Below are 17456 nucleotides of genomic sequence, written 5' to 3' on the forward strand. Positions count from 1 at the left end.
CTAAAACGGGTTTTAAAATCTCAGCGAAACTCCGGGGAAGCGGCGGTGCGCAGCCAGCGCGTGGTTTTGGTACCAAGACCAAAACGTAACCGCAGCCCGGGTTTTCGACTAATTCGATTGAACAAAGTTGTTCTGATTCCCTGCCGTCGAGCACTGAAACGGTGGCTTGAGGAGCGGTGGCTTGGCGAGCGGTTTCGGTACAGCCCTGTGACGCGGCGGCGCGGCCGAGCCCCGGACCGGACGGTGCGCGAAAGGGGATGTTCCGCTGCGTTCGCTGCACCGAGCGCTTCCGCGACGGCAACTGCTGAGCGCCTCCATTCAGCGTGTTAATGGCATCGAGGTTTGTTGACAATTTTATTGGATGTTTGACAAAGGATAAGAATCAGCACAACAAAACATTGAAGTATTTGGTTTTAATAATTCTTTGTGGGTATTCTGTTAATATTTTAATGCAAAATGTTTCTGAACAGTGCTTAAGAACTACAAGACAATGTGAAATTCATGTTTGATAAATTAATACTGTTTGTCACTCGATGTGTTACTTTAGTAAATTGTTTTATTTCTTTACAAAATAAGTACAAATAAGGGAGTATGTTTTCACACAAATCGGGGGTATTTACGAGTATGTACAGAAATCATCAAAATAACGTAATTCTAATAAACACAAGGCCTTTATAAACAATATGTACAAATTATCGATACATTTAAAACATAATTTTACACTTCCTGGCCTTAAATACCTTATGAATAATCTTTTGGCTAAATAGCAGCAGTATAAATTTTCTTCTGCTTTTCATAAACCTTAAAAAATAATTAAAACTTTTGTTTTTAAAACTATTGGACAAATAGTTCTATTTGTGCTTTCGCTATGGTTTCCCATCAAAAAAAAAAAAAATATTGCCTCAAAAAAGTGGCAAGCATAACATAGTAAAAATTGAAAAGATAAATAAGCAAAGGTCTCCCTTCCATGGTCGCTGATAATACTGTTAGGTTTGAAGTACGACAGCTCGTGCCCACCCGCGTGGGATTCCTTCCCCGCACCCAGTTAAAAGACTCACACTGACTTCGCTCGGCTTCCGCGTGGGCCCCTTAAATTCCAGTCCAGCAAAGCATTTTGAAAGCATTCCTCCCCGCTTTAAGCACTTAAAAGTACGCGTTATGCTTAAAGTCCCGCGCTTGTTCATGAGCCTCTCCGGACTGGAGTCCTCGGGTCCAGTCGTCCAAGGCGAAGGCATCGCCGGTCCCCGCGGCGCTGTCCCGGCCGCCCGCGCGCACCCCGCGCTCCTCAAGCGCCAGGGGTGGAACCGGCCCCCAAAACTGCCTTTACAGCCACGGCTTTAAAAATCCATATAGAATACTCTAAAATCTTCACTGAACAATACTCTCTTTTAAAACCACCGTTAAACCATACTCTTTGCAATAAATAAATTAAGATATTTTCTAGAAAATAAAACCCAACTTTGATTCGTGTTCCTAACCAGTTGCTACAAATGTGCGAAAGGTTGAAGAGCTTTAGAAGACAGCTGGAAGCTGGTCAGGGTAACTCAGCTGGGACCCAAACGCACAGATTTCATACACTTAGGATCTGGATCAGCAAATGGCTCCGGAAAAGAGCTGTGCAGTAAAAGCAAAAAATCCTAAATATATAAAATTTGTGAGAGTGTGCAGTGGCTATTCTCTTAACTGTGCAAAAAATTGCAATTCTAACTAATCTAAAATAACAACAGGGATCGCCGCGGTTAGTCCGTGGGAACAGTGTTAGGGAAACTAAACAGAGACCGAAACCAGCACTGAGGTGAGCACAGAGGCGAACCCCACGGTGGGGACCCGATCCTGCGCACCCGACCCGGCCCTCCGGCCGTCAGACGGTTTGGGTGACCGTTGCAGCCGTCCCCGTTTGCGAAGGTCAGCGCCATCCGCTCCGGCCGCATCCAGGACGGCCAAATGGAGCGAGACTTTGATGGGGGTTATATCTGTGGATTTAACATTTCAAAACCTTTTGCACATTTGTGTGTTTTTTTTGTTTTGTTTTGTTTTGTTTTGTTTTTTGTTTTTTTTTACATAAAGGGAATTTATTGCATGTGTCTGACAATTTTACAAAACAAAATTACTGGAACGTTGACTTCTGAAAAAAATAGAAGGCACATTAAAATGACAGCTTTTCAATGCAAGTTGAGCTTCTGTATGGAGAAATCAGTACAATTCTTGGCTTTATTTAAGCAGAGCTCGATAGAGCAGGAGAGAACGGCTCGTTTCTCGTTCCTGTTCCATGTAGAAGATGAAGTCCCTGAGGTTTACGCGAGTTATTTTCTGTCGTGCATACTGCCTGGACGAAGGGGTCCCCAGGCCAGGCTGACCGCCGCCGGACATTCCCAGGCCCTACAGAGAAAACACAGCAAAGTCACACGTCCTGCAACAGCCAAGCGTTCCCTCACGCTCAGGTTTGCAACCACTAACTGCTGGATTGCTTTAAACATCCGAAATGGACTATTATGAGCCTCATTCTGAAAGTATTACGTGAGGGGTTTTTTTTCTGTCCTTCTGAGTCTCACCAAGTTAACCCGAGTAAAGAAACTCAAGTGAAAACACGCGTGCGGCTCCATCTTGTTCCTTCACAACAAGTACGTCTGACTAATTCTGCTACGGTCCCGTTAACCGCAGGTGTATTTGGCCAGTTTAATTTCAGGAGCCTTTTAAGGACAAAGCCCTTTGCAGCAGGTAAAGCCATTTTTAGTCCGTGGGGCGCGTCGCCATCCTGTTCCACATCCTGGTATGGACGGGAGGAAGGCGAGCGGTGCGTCGGGACGTCGCGACCGCAACAACCTCTGCGGCTGCGAGTGCCCCGGGGACCTGTGACCTCCCTCCGGGTCCGCCGAAGGACCGGGCTGAGCGCGGGGAGGGCCTGAGCGCCGCACCGGAGCGCACGACCCGCGCCCGGCCGAGAGCGGCAAAATTAAACAGAAAAAAATCACAAAGACTCCGACGTTGTGCAGTGATAAAGACAAACATCAGTATAGAGTTTTCTAAAGCTACGTTAAGTAATATTTCTGTGTGTGTGTAAATTGGTTCAAAGCTGCTTAGTTACTGCAACCCTCATCCCGGCTTCCCATAAAGAGAGGAAGGGCCCAAACCGGGCCCGAGAACGCTGTGGTCTGAGTATTTAGAAACGGACAGGCCGCCATGGCAGGCTCTGAAGTCTCCTCGCGTTTAAAACGGAAACCTGATACGTGCACACACATTCAGCCCTTTTTTCATCCTTAGGAGACCATTGTTTTTATTAATTCCAATTGATTTCTGACAAAATAAACTGTTCTAACTTAGAAAAATAGGGTTTAATCTCTAAAAGGATTTAAATTATTTATCAAACCTCTAAGACATTGGCAAAGTTTTCAATACTTTTAAAATCCCAGATTTACTTGCTGCTGCTTTTAATAACGTACCTTTCTTTCCCCGGGAAACACTTACTCTAGGATCTTGATTCGAGCCATTAAAAATACAGTTAAGCGTAATTTTACTACCGAAAGATCGTAGGGGAAACAAACGCGGTATATTGCGAGTAGAACGTAGCGCTGTTTTCTCCGTTGCTTTTGTGTCTGTGTCCCAGCAGCGGGGCTCCGTGCAGAACTATACCGCTCAAGTTGTGTCCCCTATATCTGACTATTAGATTACAGCAGCGGGACAAACCCAATCCTCTTGTAACCGCAAACACCAAAGGCTTAACGCAGTGAACGGAGGTGGCTGAGCTTGCAGGCGAGAGAGGGAGAAGCCCACAACCTTCGAGCACCACGAGCGTTCCATCTGAGGGATTCTGTTCTCCAGTCTGGAGTAGTTTTCTTAAGAGATGAATTGATTTACCACCCAACCTCACTGCTCGTGGGCAAAGCGCGTGCCGCAGCTGAAGGGCTGCGCGGCCACGCAGAAGCCAGACGCATCCCCGGCGCACAGCCCGTTTACTTAGTGGTGCTCTGAATTCAGCCTTTACGCCGAAACGCTTTGCATTCCTAAAAGAAACAGCATCATTTAATGTCGGGCTCTTGATCCCCCTCAGGGGTGGACCGGTACCCCGCACCGTAGGCTGCCTCTGCCCCGCGGCCCCGTTGCCCGGGCTGTTGCCACACTCTCCAGCTCTCCCAGAAACCACGTACGTTTTTGCTTTAAATCGAGCCGGCTCAAAAATATTTTCCTTTCTTCTCTGTTCCCCACATGGTGCCTCTCCCCCCGGCTCTGCCCCAAGTAACGCTTCTTTCAGGCTCACCCTGACTGCAGTTCCTGAGCAGCCACAAACACACTTGTAAGAAACGTGGCCACCTTAAACCCATTAAAACGCACTGTCCGTGGTGTACCGCACCAGAACCGTCCTGCACACGCTTAACAAATATTAACAGAAGAGCTACTTAATTTTTAAGATTTTTCTTCACATATAACCATTTCTGGAATCAGTTGAGGTACATTTGCAGCAAATAACCGCTTTCTGTTGGGACAGAGCAGCTGGCGTCACGGCGGGGTAAGTCACATCCACTGCACTTATCGCTGCGGACACCCAACTTTTACGTATGAAGAGCAAATATGACTTACTGCAACATCGGAACATGACATTAAGCTGTGAACATTCATAACTGCGCTTGCGAGCCCAGCAGTTACCTGATAATGTTCTGTAATGGTTTCACACGGTGGAAAAAAAACCGTACGAATGGTTTTTAGAAAGTACAGAAGCACTTCTGTAACCTGATAGAACAGTAATTTATATCTGTCAATAGAATCTCTAATTTAAATTAAAGACCGATTTGTTTGGTACTGCACTGTACTCAGACTCAGTCTGCAGATGCTATATAAAAACATGTAGACTACCAAATGCCACAATTTTTTAATTATATACATGAATGCAAGCATAGCTAAAATTAATTGCCAAGAAGAGTGGAATTGAAGTAATGCAGATTTTTCTCAAGAAAAATCACATTTTTTTATCAGCGTGACAGACTTTTCATTATCCCAAACAAGCCCTGTGTTGTCTGTATCTATGGCAACTAATAAGAGTTACAAAGATAAAAGCTCTAATAAAAAAAAAAAAAGGTTGTAAATTGTTTACATCCTTTATTTCCCGGGCTGCCACACCCGCGCTATTACCAAATCACACCCACTCAAATATACATCAGCACTAGTTCATCTATCAGCGAGCTTCTATTTATAATTTAAGGGAAATTTAAGACATTCCAGACCAGAAAAAAAAATAAATTAATTTCTGGATGAACTCCTCCTGCCTCTTCGTTTCGAGACCGCTGACACTACAGGGGCTGCAGCACCTTCTTCGCCCCTTCCACCCTGTCCTCCCCTCCTCCCCGCCCCGCTCCATCCTACTTCCCTGTCGCACCGCGCGGCGCCCGGCGAGCGCCGTGAACTCGATTTGCAGCTGCGAAGCCCACGGGACAGCGAGGGGAGACGGCAAAGAGCAAGCAAATTATTTTCTGCTCCGCCCGCTCCTGGCGGGGCTACGGAGAGGGGGGCTACCACGGGGCCTTCCCGGGACCACCCACTCCCGCCACCGGCCGGGACGGAGGAGGAAATCAGTTCAGGGAAAATCAAGCGCAGGAATTTATTTGCGGGAACGCCGCGGTGCCGTGCTCTCTGCCAACCCGGAACCCACCACCGCCGAAACGGTCGGAGTCCGTCCACTTTACCGGGCTGTTACGCGCTTCAGCCACGCACAGCTGGGGTACGCATAGCTTACGGTATTTGAAATAACAGGGCTGGACCGCCAAGCTTAACTCAACTGCTGGAAGCTACCGAGCTTGAAATTATGGCTTAAGAAGAAGAATCTGAGCAATTATTGGTCCAGTATGCACACTCTGAAGCAATTCCGAACTTATGTCAGAAGCGGCCCAAGATTTGGGCCGCCCATCTCGGCCCCTTTGCTGTTCTCATGACCGTCCTCCTCTCTGAGAAAACTCGCGCTGTTGGAAAAGCAGAATAAAACCAGGTCAAAATAAAATCCTGACCAAAGACTTGGGAGATCACTGGGTAAACACACACAATCTGCCAAAGAAACGCGCTCTCACAGCGGTGGGGTAGAAACGAAACCAACCAGCGCTGGGACAGACGTGTCACATTTCTCGGGTCCCACTCACCGCCACGACCCCGCTGCCCTACAGAGCCTTCACCGCCTCCCACCTCCTCCAGAGGTATCTCAGCGCGCTGTACGCCCCTCCGCCCATCGCGGCTCCCCCCCGCCGCCTCCCAAACCTCCAACGCTTTCAAAACGGCCTCACGCCTCCGCGGCGGTGGGCTCTCCTCCCACCCCCGCCGCCCACCCACCCCACGGGGGCTGATGCCCCGCGCCGCATCTGCTCCTCAGCCGCCCGGCAGCCGCGTGGCCCCCGAGGCGAACTCAGCCCGCGGCTCGCCCAGCTCACCCTGCAGCCCGGCGGGCGCCGGCAGCGCCAGCGCGGCTCTCCTCCCCGTGCCCAAACCGACCCTGCGCGGGGAAGGTGAGGGGACTTCCAATCTCCAGCGCGTCCCTACCCCCGTCCCCCCCCCCGCTGGCCCCATCACCAGATTTGATCAGTATTTCCCCAAAGGTTCGAAGGGTGCAGGGAGAGAGGGCCGAGAGAGACACACGCCTCTCCCGACGCCGCCACGGACAAACTCCCCTCCTGCGCAGAGAGTAGAAATGTCTCTGTGCATTAAATTACACTAATTACAGCAACAGGTGTATGACAATTAAACCAAGTTAACTATCTAAAGTGCGCTGTTCCTCGCTCGAGACAGAAGTGCTTTCCCTTGAGAAAGAACATGTAATACGAAATCTACACCGATTTTTATAACTGCGACTTCACTGTTGAACAATTAAATCAAATTTTTTCACAAATCTGCCCACCTTCAGCCGTGAGTTATAGAACCATGGAAATGCAGAGCAATATTCTCGTCAGGAAACACAAAGATAAGGGCAAATAGAAGACTGCATTTAATATTTTATCCATCCTTCCTTCACCAGAAAACAATTCAGTCCTGACATCTCTCCTTTGAACATAGTCTTGAACTGCGGCTATTGCTTCGCCGTGACCCAGAGAGACAAGGCAATAATGATAAAAGATGTGCTGGTTTTCTTCCCAGGCTACGCGGCACATCCTCGTGGCAGACTCGCACTTCAAGCCGAGGTCTGGAAGCGGGAATCACACAGCAGCGATTCAAAGCCAGGCTATCTACGGAGTGAAAAAATAGCAGGAGCTTTGCCTCTCCACCCCCTGCACTGAAGAGGAGCGGGAGGATAAGGTGCGTACCAGTCCGCCCTCGTGAGTGCGAGGCTTTGGATCGTAAAATATTCTGCAGATATTCTGCTGCGATGGTGTTTACTTGCATAAAATGCTATTAGATCTTTGGCTGAGAGGCACTTCGTACATGAAAAACAGGTATAATATGATGTATGATTAGCTGTTCCACCTAATTTGGGGTTTAATTCGGCACCTACTGAGGCCAACAGTAATGATTCCACCGGTTTAAACGAGCGCCGAAACATCCTTAAATCAGTATTCCCCTGAAGTACAGCAAAGTAAGTAATAACTGTTTGCCAGCACCCCAAAGCTCAACAATACTCTGTGAAATATAATTATATCTACAAAAAGCTTGGGCATCTTCCTGCGCACGGTATGGTGGCTCGGCGAGTGTCTCCGGGAAGATTCATCACCAAAAGCTGTCGTTTAGGCCTTCTACATCAGCAGCCCTTAGAGGGAGGATTAGATGCCATTATTTCCTCGGAAGGCAGTGACTCTCCTTTGCAAACATTTCTATCCGGTACGATTTTAGCGCAACCGTCCCTACAGACTCGGTTTTGGCACGCGTGCGCTTGCTACACCCTCTTGGATGCAAATGCATCTCATTTCCCCCGGGCACGTAAACACACACCTCGCCCTGCAGACAAACATCAGAAAACCTGATTTGCACAAGTATTTACAAGTACTTCAAATACCAACACAATTGCAACATTTCAAAGACAGCATGCAGTAATTTTTATATTAAGAAATAATAAAAGGAAGGTAAATCACACCAAGACATAGATACAGTGAAAATTCTTTCTTTAGATGTGATCACTTGAGTTTATAATTACACGATGTTATTTCAACCCAAAGAAACGGGCTGCCACCACAAGAAGAATGCTTTACTCGTACCCGCTCTTTGCCTTTATTGAGGTACGTCACATACGCAAAACCTGCTTTGCGAAACGGCACCGCACCAAAAGCTCCCACTTGAGAGACACCTCAGCACGTGCCACCGACCCGACCACCGAGAGAGCATCCCCCCGACCGACCGAGGGCGGGGGCAAAGCGCGGGTTAGGGGGATGTGCGTGAGAGACCTCGAGGAGAAGCGTGCCCCACCGGACGTCCACCGTCCTGCGCAGAAGGGTCAGGCGGGAGCGCTACGGCGTGTACCTGCTCAAGGGAGGGGGGTTCAGCTGCCCCGTCCCCGACAGGGCATTCCCGGGAAGAAACCAGACTGCACCTCATTTTGCCTTCGTAATCAACGCACCCACGCAGATCTCTGAACGATCGCTGCATTACCCCGAGAAAGAAAACCTCAAGTTTTTCCTGCACAGAGACACACGGCTCTGTGTCCTGTGCAGACGTTTAATCCTTCACAGCCCTCTCCGTGTCCCTGCTCGGTCGGTGACAGGAACGGGTGCCTCGTGCCCTCTGCCTTGTTGCCACACACCGGTGACCCGCTCGGTGCTGCGGGCTCCAGGTCTTCTCCTTCGCTTTCTTCATGGACCCGCTCTTGGCTGCAGCTGTGGATCTCGCCAACATCTTTATCCACAACCATCTCGCACCTACCACAACTCACCGCCTTACTTGGACTTAAAAGCGATGACAATTTTACCTGATTAAGAACTCTCCGTTTGGGCTGCATTCTTGCAGTGGTAATTATAAGAGGAACATTCTATTTATCCTGTTTCCATCATACACGTATATTTTCATTTTGTTTGGAATGTTTCTCCTCCCGTGCTTTCCAAATGTTTAATCAAGTGCTGCTCCCTTTGAAATACTAATCATGCCAAATTTTTTTATTGTTATTTTTCAAGCATTGTGGTGCTTTTCCCTTCTCATCTTTCAATAATAATAGCATGGGGGGAGGGGGTTGGTTTTTTTTCTCTTCTTTGTTTAAAGGCCTTGCCCATCTTACTCCAGCCCAGTCACGCTGCACATCACTGTACGTTCTCTCTGGAGTCATGAAACGTCAAACCAACTTCGGGAGAAGCCCAACAGCCCAACTGGCAAGACTCACATTTTCCTTGAATCGTATCTGATTCCCCCCTGAACTTTCTCTCGTGGTAATCCTCAGTATCACTTCAAAATGATCTCCGTTCCACGTAGTGGGTGGCCCTTTCGTTCCTAACCTGTAGGACTGTCACTTCCATTTCATCAGAAACTTAGAATAATTAAAATATTCTTGACATTCATCAATCTCTAGACACATATAACTGTAAAATTTAATTGTTTAAATATCTAATTAAAATATACATAATTGCTAGCCAGGAAAGGTTGCTATTTTTTGGTTGATTTCTCACTGAAGACAGGCTGAGCAGCACGCCTGTAGGGGAGAGGGGAAACGTGGGGGCATAGGTCCCTTCACGGCTGGTTTTGACGAAGAAAACGTCAGCACTGAGCAGCGCACGGTGACCCCCGATGTGCTGGCTCTATCGCCCCTATTTACGGCGAGACACAGCCACCATACCGCCGTTTCGTATATCGCCAGTCCCTCCCGCGCCAGGGGGAAGAGCCCGAGACAGAAAGAAGCATCTAAATCTTAACACTCGTGAGAAAAGAAATTCTTACAAATGCGAAATCTAAACCAAAATCACTCTCTCAACTCTTGAGAGCACGAATTGCCCTCATTCATCTCAACTGACTTTCAGCTCTTAAACCTAATTATGATGTATAACACCCGGACTTTAAAATAATTGCGTTCGCAACTGTGGGCCATCCTGCGCGCCGCCAGCAGTCGTGCAAGTGCCAATCAAGGGACTTTATGCACCACTTGCCAAACAAAGGGCAAGAATAGCCACAGATCTACCAGCTCTCGGCACATTTTAGTCCCGTGTAAAATTTGCTCGTGGATGAGTTACCGGCTACGAAGAGTGGTATAAACCTTTCCCTGTAATTACCGGAGGCTCCTCTGCGGGCTGAGGGCAGCGTACGGCCCCAGTGCGCACACCCAGCCCATTCAATAACGCAAAACAAAGCAGCCCATGCGGTTATCTCAGAATGGAGTGGCAATAAAATTAAGCCCTAAATGCGAATACCTCCAGCTTGCAGGATAAACACATCGCCAGAACACAGCCCCGCGTACGGGAAATAAGACGTAGGCATTTGTAAATAAAACGCGGAAGATGGCGAACACTCCTATTATTGCAACTATCATGGAACACAATGAAGGGCGGGTGCACGTCCAACATTAGGGAGAGAGGACAGAGTTTGTCAGGGAGAAGCTGCTGAATAACGCACCCACTCGCTTCTTGATTCCTTAACTTGGCTCTTTCTAAGTTAGTGGGTTTGTTCGTTCAGAAAATACTCAAAAAACTCAGATCAGATTGGCACAAATAACTCTTGGAAGAGTGGCTCCAGAAAGAACAGGAGGTGGCTTTGCCGCCCTGCAGACATCGGTAAGCTCAGAGGAGCCCCATGCAAGAGTTCTTTTGCTTCCCCTTTACGTTACGAAGACCGTCCCTTGCACGTCACGGTCACCGCGGGCTGCCCATCACGCTGTACGCTTTCTCAAGTCCTGTTTTAAGTCCCTTGCCTCTCCCTCTTCCACCCCAGGACCATTCCTCCAGGACCCAAAGCAGACCCGCTGGGTCACCTGCCCGTCTCCAGCACCCTTCCCTGCCCTCTGTCCTCCGGACCGCAGTCTGATCTGCCGCCCCGCTTCAAATTGCTTCACCATACACACTTCCAGCGTCCTTTTATTTCATTTCTTTTCTTTTTTTTTTTTTTTTTAAACAAACCTCTGCTTCACACTGTCCTCTAACCTCTTAGTGTCAATACAGGTTTTTCCTTTCTCTCCGTTATCAGACAAAAGACGACAGCCAAGCCTTGAGTAAAAAGCAGAGCAGTTTAACTTATAAACACTGTACTGACAATTTAAACTTTGCTCTAACGCTTTAAAAACCCTGTAATCCCCCCTTACTTCATGAATTCCCAAATCCTTATCTTCCCCCAACCCACTGCACCACAAAGCTAACAACCAACCTTTTGAAGACGCTTATATTCAACACAGCCAACGACAGAGAATAAACCTTGAATTTCAAATGAAGCCATTTGAAAAAAACAAACGTCATTGTTTTGTAAAGTTAATCCTTTCACACTCTCCCGATGATCCCAGATCCACCTCTTTTTATAAAGTGGGATTAAATGAATCACAAAAACTTTCCAGAAGATTCTGTAACTAACTGTATCTTGCTGTAACAAAAAGATTGAGTAATTCATACCAATATCTAAAAAAAACTACAAAAATCTCTTCAGTCTACAGACAATCACGGAGGAAACACCGCGATGTGCAAAACCACTTTTTTCAGACGTTAAAGCTTTACTCTTAGTTATCTCTAACTTCTCATCTTTACTGTCCTGATGAGTTTGGATACCGCTCAGACTACCTCAACAAAAGAAGAATTAACAAGTAAACATCACAGCTGTCATCACCTCTCCTTTATCAGAAAAAACCCCAATATACATAGTTATTAATTATTTAAAATGAATTACAAACCAGACAGCCAAAATCAAAAGCTCCATTGCGAACAACTCTAATTAAAACAGATACCGTAACACACAATAGGAAAGAAGTCTAAGCCAGGCACAAAATCGTCTGATACACACAGAACAGCCGACACTAACAGGTCCTCAAAGCTGGCAACGATCAATGCATAAACTGACAAGTCTCTCAGATCCAATTACCCCCAAAATAAAATAAACGTGAATATTATATAAAAAAGAGGGTTGCAACTAGAGAAGAAAAGCCTCTCCCAAAGCACTAGCCCAAACCGGAGGCTCGCGACGGGATTTTTTTTGCCCAAGTCAAAGAGAAGGCGGTGGAGTGTGATATATTCCGCGTCTTCGGAAGGGAGCTGGCACAACCCATCATCAGCAACGTGAGAACCCGAACAGATGACGGAAGAGGGCAAGCGAGCAGACATACGCCAGCGTACACACGCGCGCACACTGCAGAGGATTACTCAATTAATTAGGGAGGCAAGTGAAAAAACACCGTGGAATCCAGAATGCGCTCAATAGTATGGAATGATGCTAGTGGCCTATTTTTACCACTGGCGGTGGGAGAGGAGGAACAGTGAGCTCCAGTAGGAGCAAGTGCATTATGATACAACACAACATGAGCATTATACAATGCGAGATGAATCTCAAGCCCAGAGGCTCTTTAGCACCACTCCAAATCACAACTCTCTGCCTTCATTTTTCTTCTCTGCTACCATTCCACTTCTTCTCCCAGTACTCTGACTTGATTAACCCTTTTTTCTCTTTCTTGTCTTCTACCTTCTTATTTTCACGGTATCGCATCAGGTTCTTTAAAACGCGTCTGAGGAATAACAGCAGAGATCCCAGATGAGGAGTGAGGCTTTCTGCCGGACTCTAGCCCAGCGAAGCCCCGGTTGTTTCCGATGAGAAATTCATCACTTCATTGGCACCTTAATAAGACAGCGTGCTCTTCTGAAAATCTGGCCCCCGATTAAAAGTTACCAAAATCATAAATCGAATTGCAACCTCCTTTTAGCGGTCTGAATTCAAGTGCTGTGAATTTGCTTTTTCTTTAAATACTCTCCCCAGAAATTCAAGTATAACGAGCCCGAAACAGACTTCCTGAAATACAAGCTTCATTTTAGCTTTTTGGGAATTGGAAAAGATAGAGCTGCATGCTCTGACTAACTTTTTGCATCCCTCTCTGGAACAGTGAGTTCTGTCGAGCAGCTTAACCAATTGCAGCTTTCTCATTAACCTGGCCGGAAATTATGAAATCAATTTTTCAAGAGCTTTTTTGGTCTTTCTAAAGACCCGCGTTAGGATCACTGATCTTTCCACACAGTAGATATAACGCACTACCTGAACGTGTGCGGCAGTAACATACGGTACAGTAGGTTATAACTATTTTACCATCTGTTCTATCTGAACTCTAACCTCGATAATCCCGTATCAGCTTTTCCCGCTAGCGCGTGGCTTCTACTTACCCTTTTAAAATTAAACGGCAGCAAAATGGACGGCGGGATTATATGCTGCTCTTCAGAAGCCTTCACTCCGCCCCAGGTGACTTAATTTGATCAGGGTTTTAAATAAGTAATTTCTTCAAAACTACAGTTGTTTGGGTTTGGGTTTTTTTCCCCAGTTAATAAGACAAATCAGTAACCAGAACATTCTTTAGTCTGAAAAATATTGCTCGAGATGCTGCCACATTCTTTACATCCTCATTTATAAAGTACTGTGTTTCTATTAGAAATGTAGACATTTCTAATTTAGAAAAGTGCATCACCTTTGGTGGAACTACAGTGGACCCAATACCTTCCCAGAGCAAACTTCAGGTTTTTAGCAATGTTGCCCGCAGTGGTTGACTCAGTCTCTGTCCAACCAACTCACACTACGAAGCCCAACTTGCTTTTTGCACGAACAGCAGCATCACTGTGACACCTTACCAGCTCGCTACTCTGCGTACCTATACACACTGAAGAGTAGCACCATATTGAAAAATTAAACGTTAATTTTATGGCACTAAACATATTCTCCCCAGAGTTTGGAAAACTGGACAGGTTCTGTAAATTGAGAGAGGATATTTGAAACCTTTATTATTATTGAGGTTTTTTTGTTGGGTTTGTGTTTTGTTTGCGTTGGCTTTTTGGTGGGTTTTAGTTTGGTTTTTTGGTGGTGGGTTTTTTTTTTTTTAAGACTTGCATCCCATGTCATCAATTTTTATTTCACATAGATGTTGGAGTTTGAAAGACTAAGCTTTAATTCTAGGGATTGCCAGAACAGCTCCTCTGGCGACTGCTTTCCAATTTAAAGTCTGCCTTGTTTACAAAAACTCAAAGAATAGCGACGCAGTAATTAAAATCCATGAAAGACCATAGCCTTGGTATAATTTACACATACCCATACAAAACTACCACATACACACAGACATATGGAAAACATACATATATTTAATAGATACTAACGATAGCCATGAGAACATACGCACCTCTAGTTTTTATTATATATAAATAAAGCATGAGCACTTGACAGTACTTGTTCTTCTGGATGATGAAATTGAAGAGAGAATCAAATATGATTATCACCAATTACTACGTTCTAATATCTAGTTTCAACTCAAAATATTAAATCATAACAGCTCAGTAAACTTCTCTGACTCATTATCAACTGAACCAGACTGTAATGCCTACACAATGAAAACGACAATTGTGAAAGAATACCTTTGTAAAATGATTCAGCTTTCAAAATTAGTATAATCCTTTCTCATTAAAAGTATTCGTACCTTCTCCATTTTGAAATATCTTATCGTTTCTACAAACATTGTTTCCCTTCTGATTCCTATTTAGTGTCTGAACAAAAGGGGAATTCGATTTTTCGAATGTGTGAAAAAATCAGTTCATGAGATATAATTTTGCTTTTTCACACATGAGTAGTTTAAATATGTTATTCAATGTTATCTTGAGGCACAAACATAAGGCATGGAGGTTAGAGAAGTCAAAACTATGTCCTAGTCTGCTACCTCAAATGTCTTTCGAAATATGCAACTGAAGGTTATCACGGAAACTTTTGTTTAATTAAAGAATACTGAATTTAGCTGTAATCAGGGTCCTATTACACAAATAGCATACAGTGACTATGCAAATACAGAGTCTCTGAATATCCATATGTAATCCCATACATCTTTTCCAACTACACAAAAGCATCTGTATTTTACAGCTCTACTTGGGGGAAGAGAGAAGTACTTATTTTCTTTGGAGTTTGTGCTAAAGCAGCCTCTTCCTTCCCTACTCAAGGCAAGAGAAAGAAAAGCTCTAACGGATAACAACCAGCCTTTACACCTCACTTTTCCTCTCCAAATACATGAGGATGTTATCTCCCCCCACCCCCAACTGTCTTTTGCCTTCAAATATTTCCACCTCTGCATAAAAATGACTTTTGTTATGCGGTTTCGCAGACTGTCCTCAGTGGGCACCCCAGGAGCGTGATCCCGATTCAAACACCACCACCACCTAATTACCCCTGCTGCATAATTCATTGGCCCATAGGTAGGAGTTGGCCAACCCCCATGGTACCTGCGGAGCGCAGGGTGGGAATGTGCCCCGGAGGGTCCCTGGTGGGAATGTGCCCCGGAGGGTCCCCGGGCAGCGCTGGGGCAGCCCCTGGGCTGCCAACGCCAGGTCCAGCGCCCGCTTGGGCCCCCGGGTCTCGCCAGGAGGAGGAGGGGGGCAAAGGAGAGGATGCCACCGCACAACCGGCCACCTGCGCACTCGCACAGTTGGTCCTGTCTTTGGTGGCTCCGTCTACTCGCAGGTGAATCATTTAACGAGCGGTTTCTATCCGCGCCGTGATGCTCCGCAGCCTCATGCACTGCGATGAGCCCCGCGCGCTTTGTCATTAACTGAATTACAGCAGTAACGAGCAAGAGAAAACGCCGGAATTGGCAATACTGTAAGTATGCGCTACAGGTTTGCTTCAATCGCACGGAGAGGCAAGACTGTAATTTGAAAAATCAGACATCGCTCAGATGACAAAACCAAACCACGCTTGCTGAGTATTCCTCACTTTGCATCTATTTTTCCTACAAGGCTGATGAAAAGCTAGGTACAGTCACGCTATTCTGGCAAACTTCCCAAGAGACACAGAAACCTTTTAGACACTGGTTACAGAGAATTTCTGCAGGTCCTTTCATTACCGCTTGTTTGTTTTAATTTACCAGAGTTGCTCTTAAGTTCCATCTAAGCTTTGAAAAACAGCATCCTGTTTGTTTTCATGACCAAGTATCTGCAATTCACTAAATTACAAATAAAGAGGAGACCTGGGCCCCTCTCGGTGCCCGCCAGCAAAACACCTCATGCGCTCACATGAATTTCAAAGGGAAAGAAGCGATTTTTAAAAGATCCGTGAGTTGGGCTCTACGTGTAAGATTTTGCCCCGTAATAAAGACTACACTGGAAAACCTTTCAATGTTTTCGTTCTGCTGTATAACAGACACGAGCGGCAGAGAGACTCGCCATCCCGGTGGCGAAGGCGCGTGCATCTCGCGTCCCCCGGACCCGGGCTGAGCCGCTCGGCAATAGACTCACTTTCTCACTAGAAATGTCATCTCGGAGCCGAGAAACCTTCTTGACAAATACGTTTTTGAAACAGATGTATTTTTGCCAAACATTTTCTCTTTGACAAAAATATATTTTGACAGAGAAAGTTTCATTGCAAATTTTTTTTCGCCAGCTCCAATCAAGGAGAAGTCCGAGTTGTAGGGCCCGGGCGGGGAAGGGCGCCCCGAGGATGCCCCGCTGGTCGGGGGGAGACTCCCCGGGCGCAGCAAACCACAGCCAGGGAAAGGGGTGCCCACCACCCACCGCCCCCTCCTGGTTTACCCGCGTTGGCCCTCACCCAGAGCGCGGAGGTGCCCCGCAGGGTGGTCTTCGGAGCAGGGCTGGGAATGGCACCCGAAGCCCTCTCCTGCCCCTCAGACAGCCTTCAGCCACGGCGGAGCCACCGCCGCCGGGAGGGCACCGACCCCCTAACCAACCACAGAGCCGGTTAGAATAAAGGAGTGAGGACGGGGCATTTGAAAAAGAGTTAACAGATGTCCTTAACATCGCTGCTGGCCTAATAACGTTGCTGCAGTAATTTATTTGATGCGGAGTTTATTTAGCTGCCGCAAACATGCAGGGTTGTAATAATCATAAGCAGGTTGCATTAGGCACAGCACATCTTGGATGTGTAACACAGTGTTAAAAACCAGCCCCGAGACGGTGTGCCTCAAAGATATTACATGTGCGATACCTTCTACGATCTGATTGTGAAAAGCTAGCCAGAAAGCACCTTTCAGACTCAAAAAATGATTAAAGAAAATAAACCCCGAGACTTCTTTTGCGGATAATTTTGCCTATATTTCGGGACAGCAAACATTCAGTTCAAGCATCAAATCCCGGCATACTTCAGTAAGCCATCAGCACAGCAGCGCTGCCTTTTTTTCCCTTTGAAAAATGAAAGAATTAAATTCAAAACAAACAACTTCAATTTAACACCAAACTACAGGATAACCAATCTTAAAAATGTCAAATTGTAATGGATCTTAATACCCATATAAACCACAAAAATAGTGGCATTGTTCCTCGGTAATGCATAGCAACCTTACAGAATTTCAGTGAAGGAGAAAGAAGGGAAAAACACCTTATTACTTCTAACTCCTGCGAGCCATTTTGGTCTCCAAAGGT

The 17456-nt window shown here is 46.3% G+C and overlaps 1 protein-coding gene across 1 annotated transcript in view; it reads right to left on the reverse strand.

Annotated features, from left to right (window-relative positions):
- Positions 1 to 1802: 1802 nt before the first annotated feature.
- The window catches only part of LOC309676867 (transcription initiation factor TFIID subunit 4-like), a gene marked incomplete at its 5' end in the record, with an annotated part of 144626 nt that continues 128972 nt past the window's right edge, over positions 1803 to 17456 (reverse strand). Inside the window, one exon of the mRNA XM_082489518.1 lies at positions 1803 to 2379. Within this exon, the coding sequence (XP_082345644.1) occupies positions 2212 to 2379 (168 nt within the window). The 3' untranslated portion in view covers positions 1803 to 2211. The remainder of the gene's footprint in view (positions 2380 to 17456) is intronic.

Source organism: Vanellus vanellus, assembly GCF_965231255.1.
Source record: "Vanellus vanellus genome assembly, chromosome: 12".
Classification (NCBI taxonomy): Eukaryota; Metazoa; Chordata; class Aves; order Charadriiformes; family Charadriidae; genus Vanellus; species Vanellus vanellus.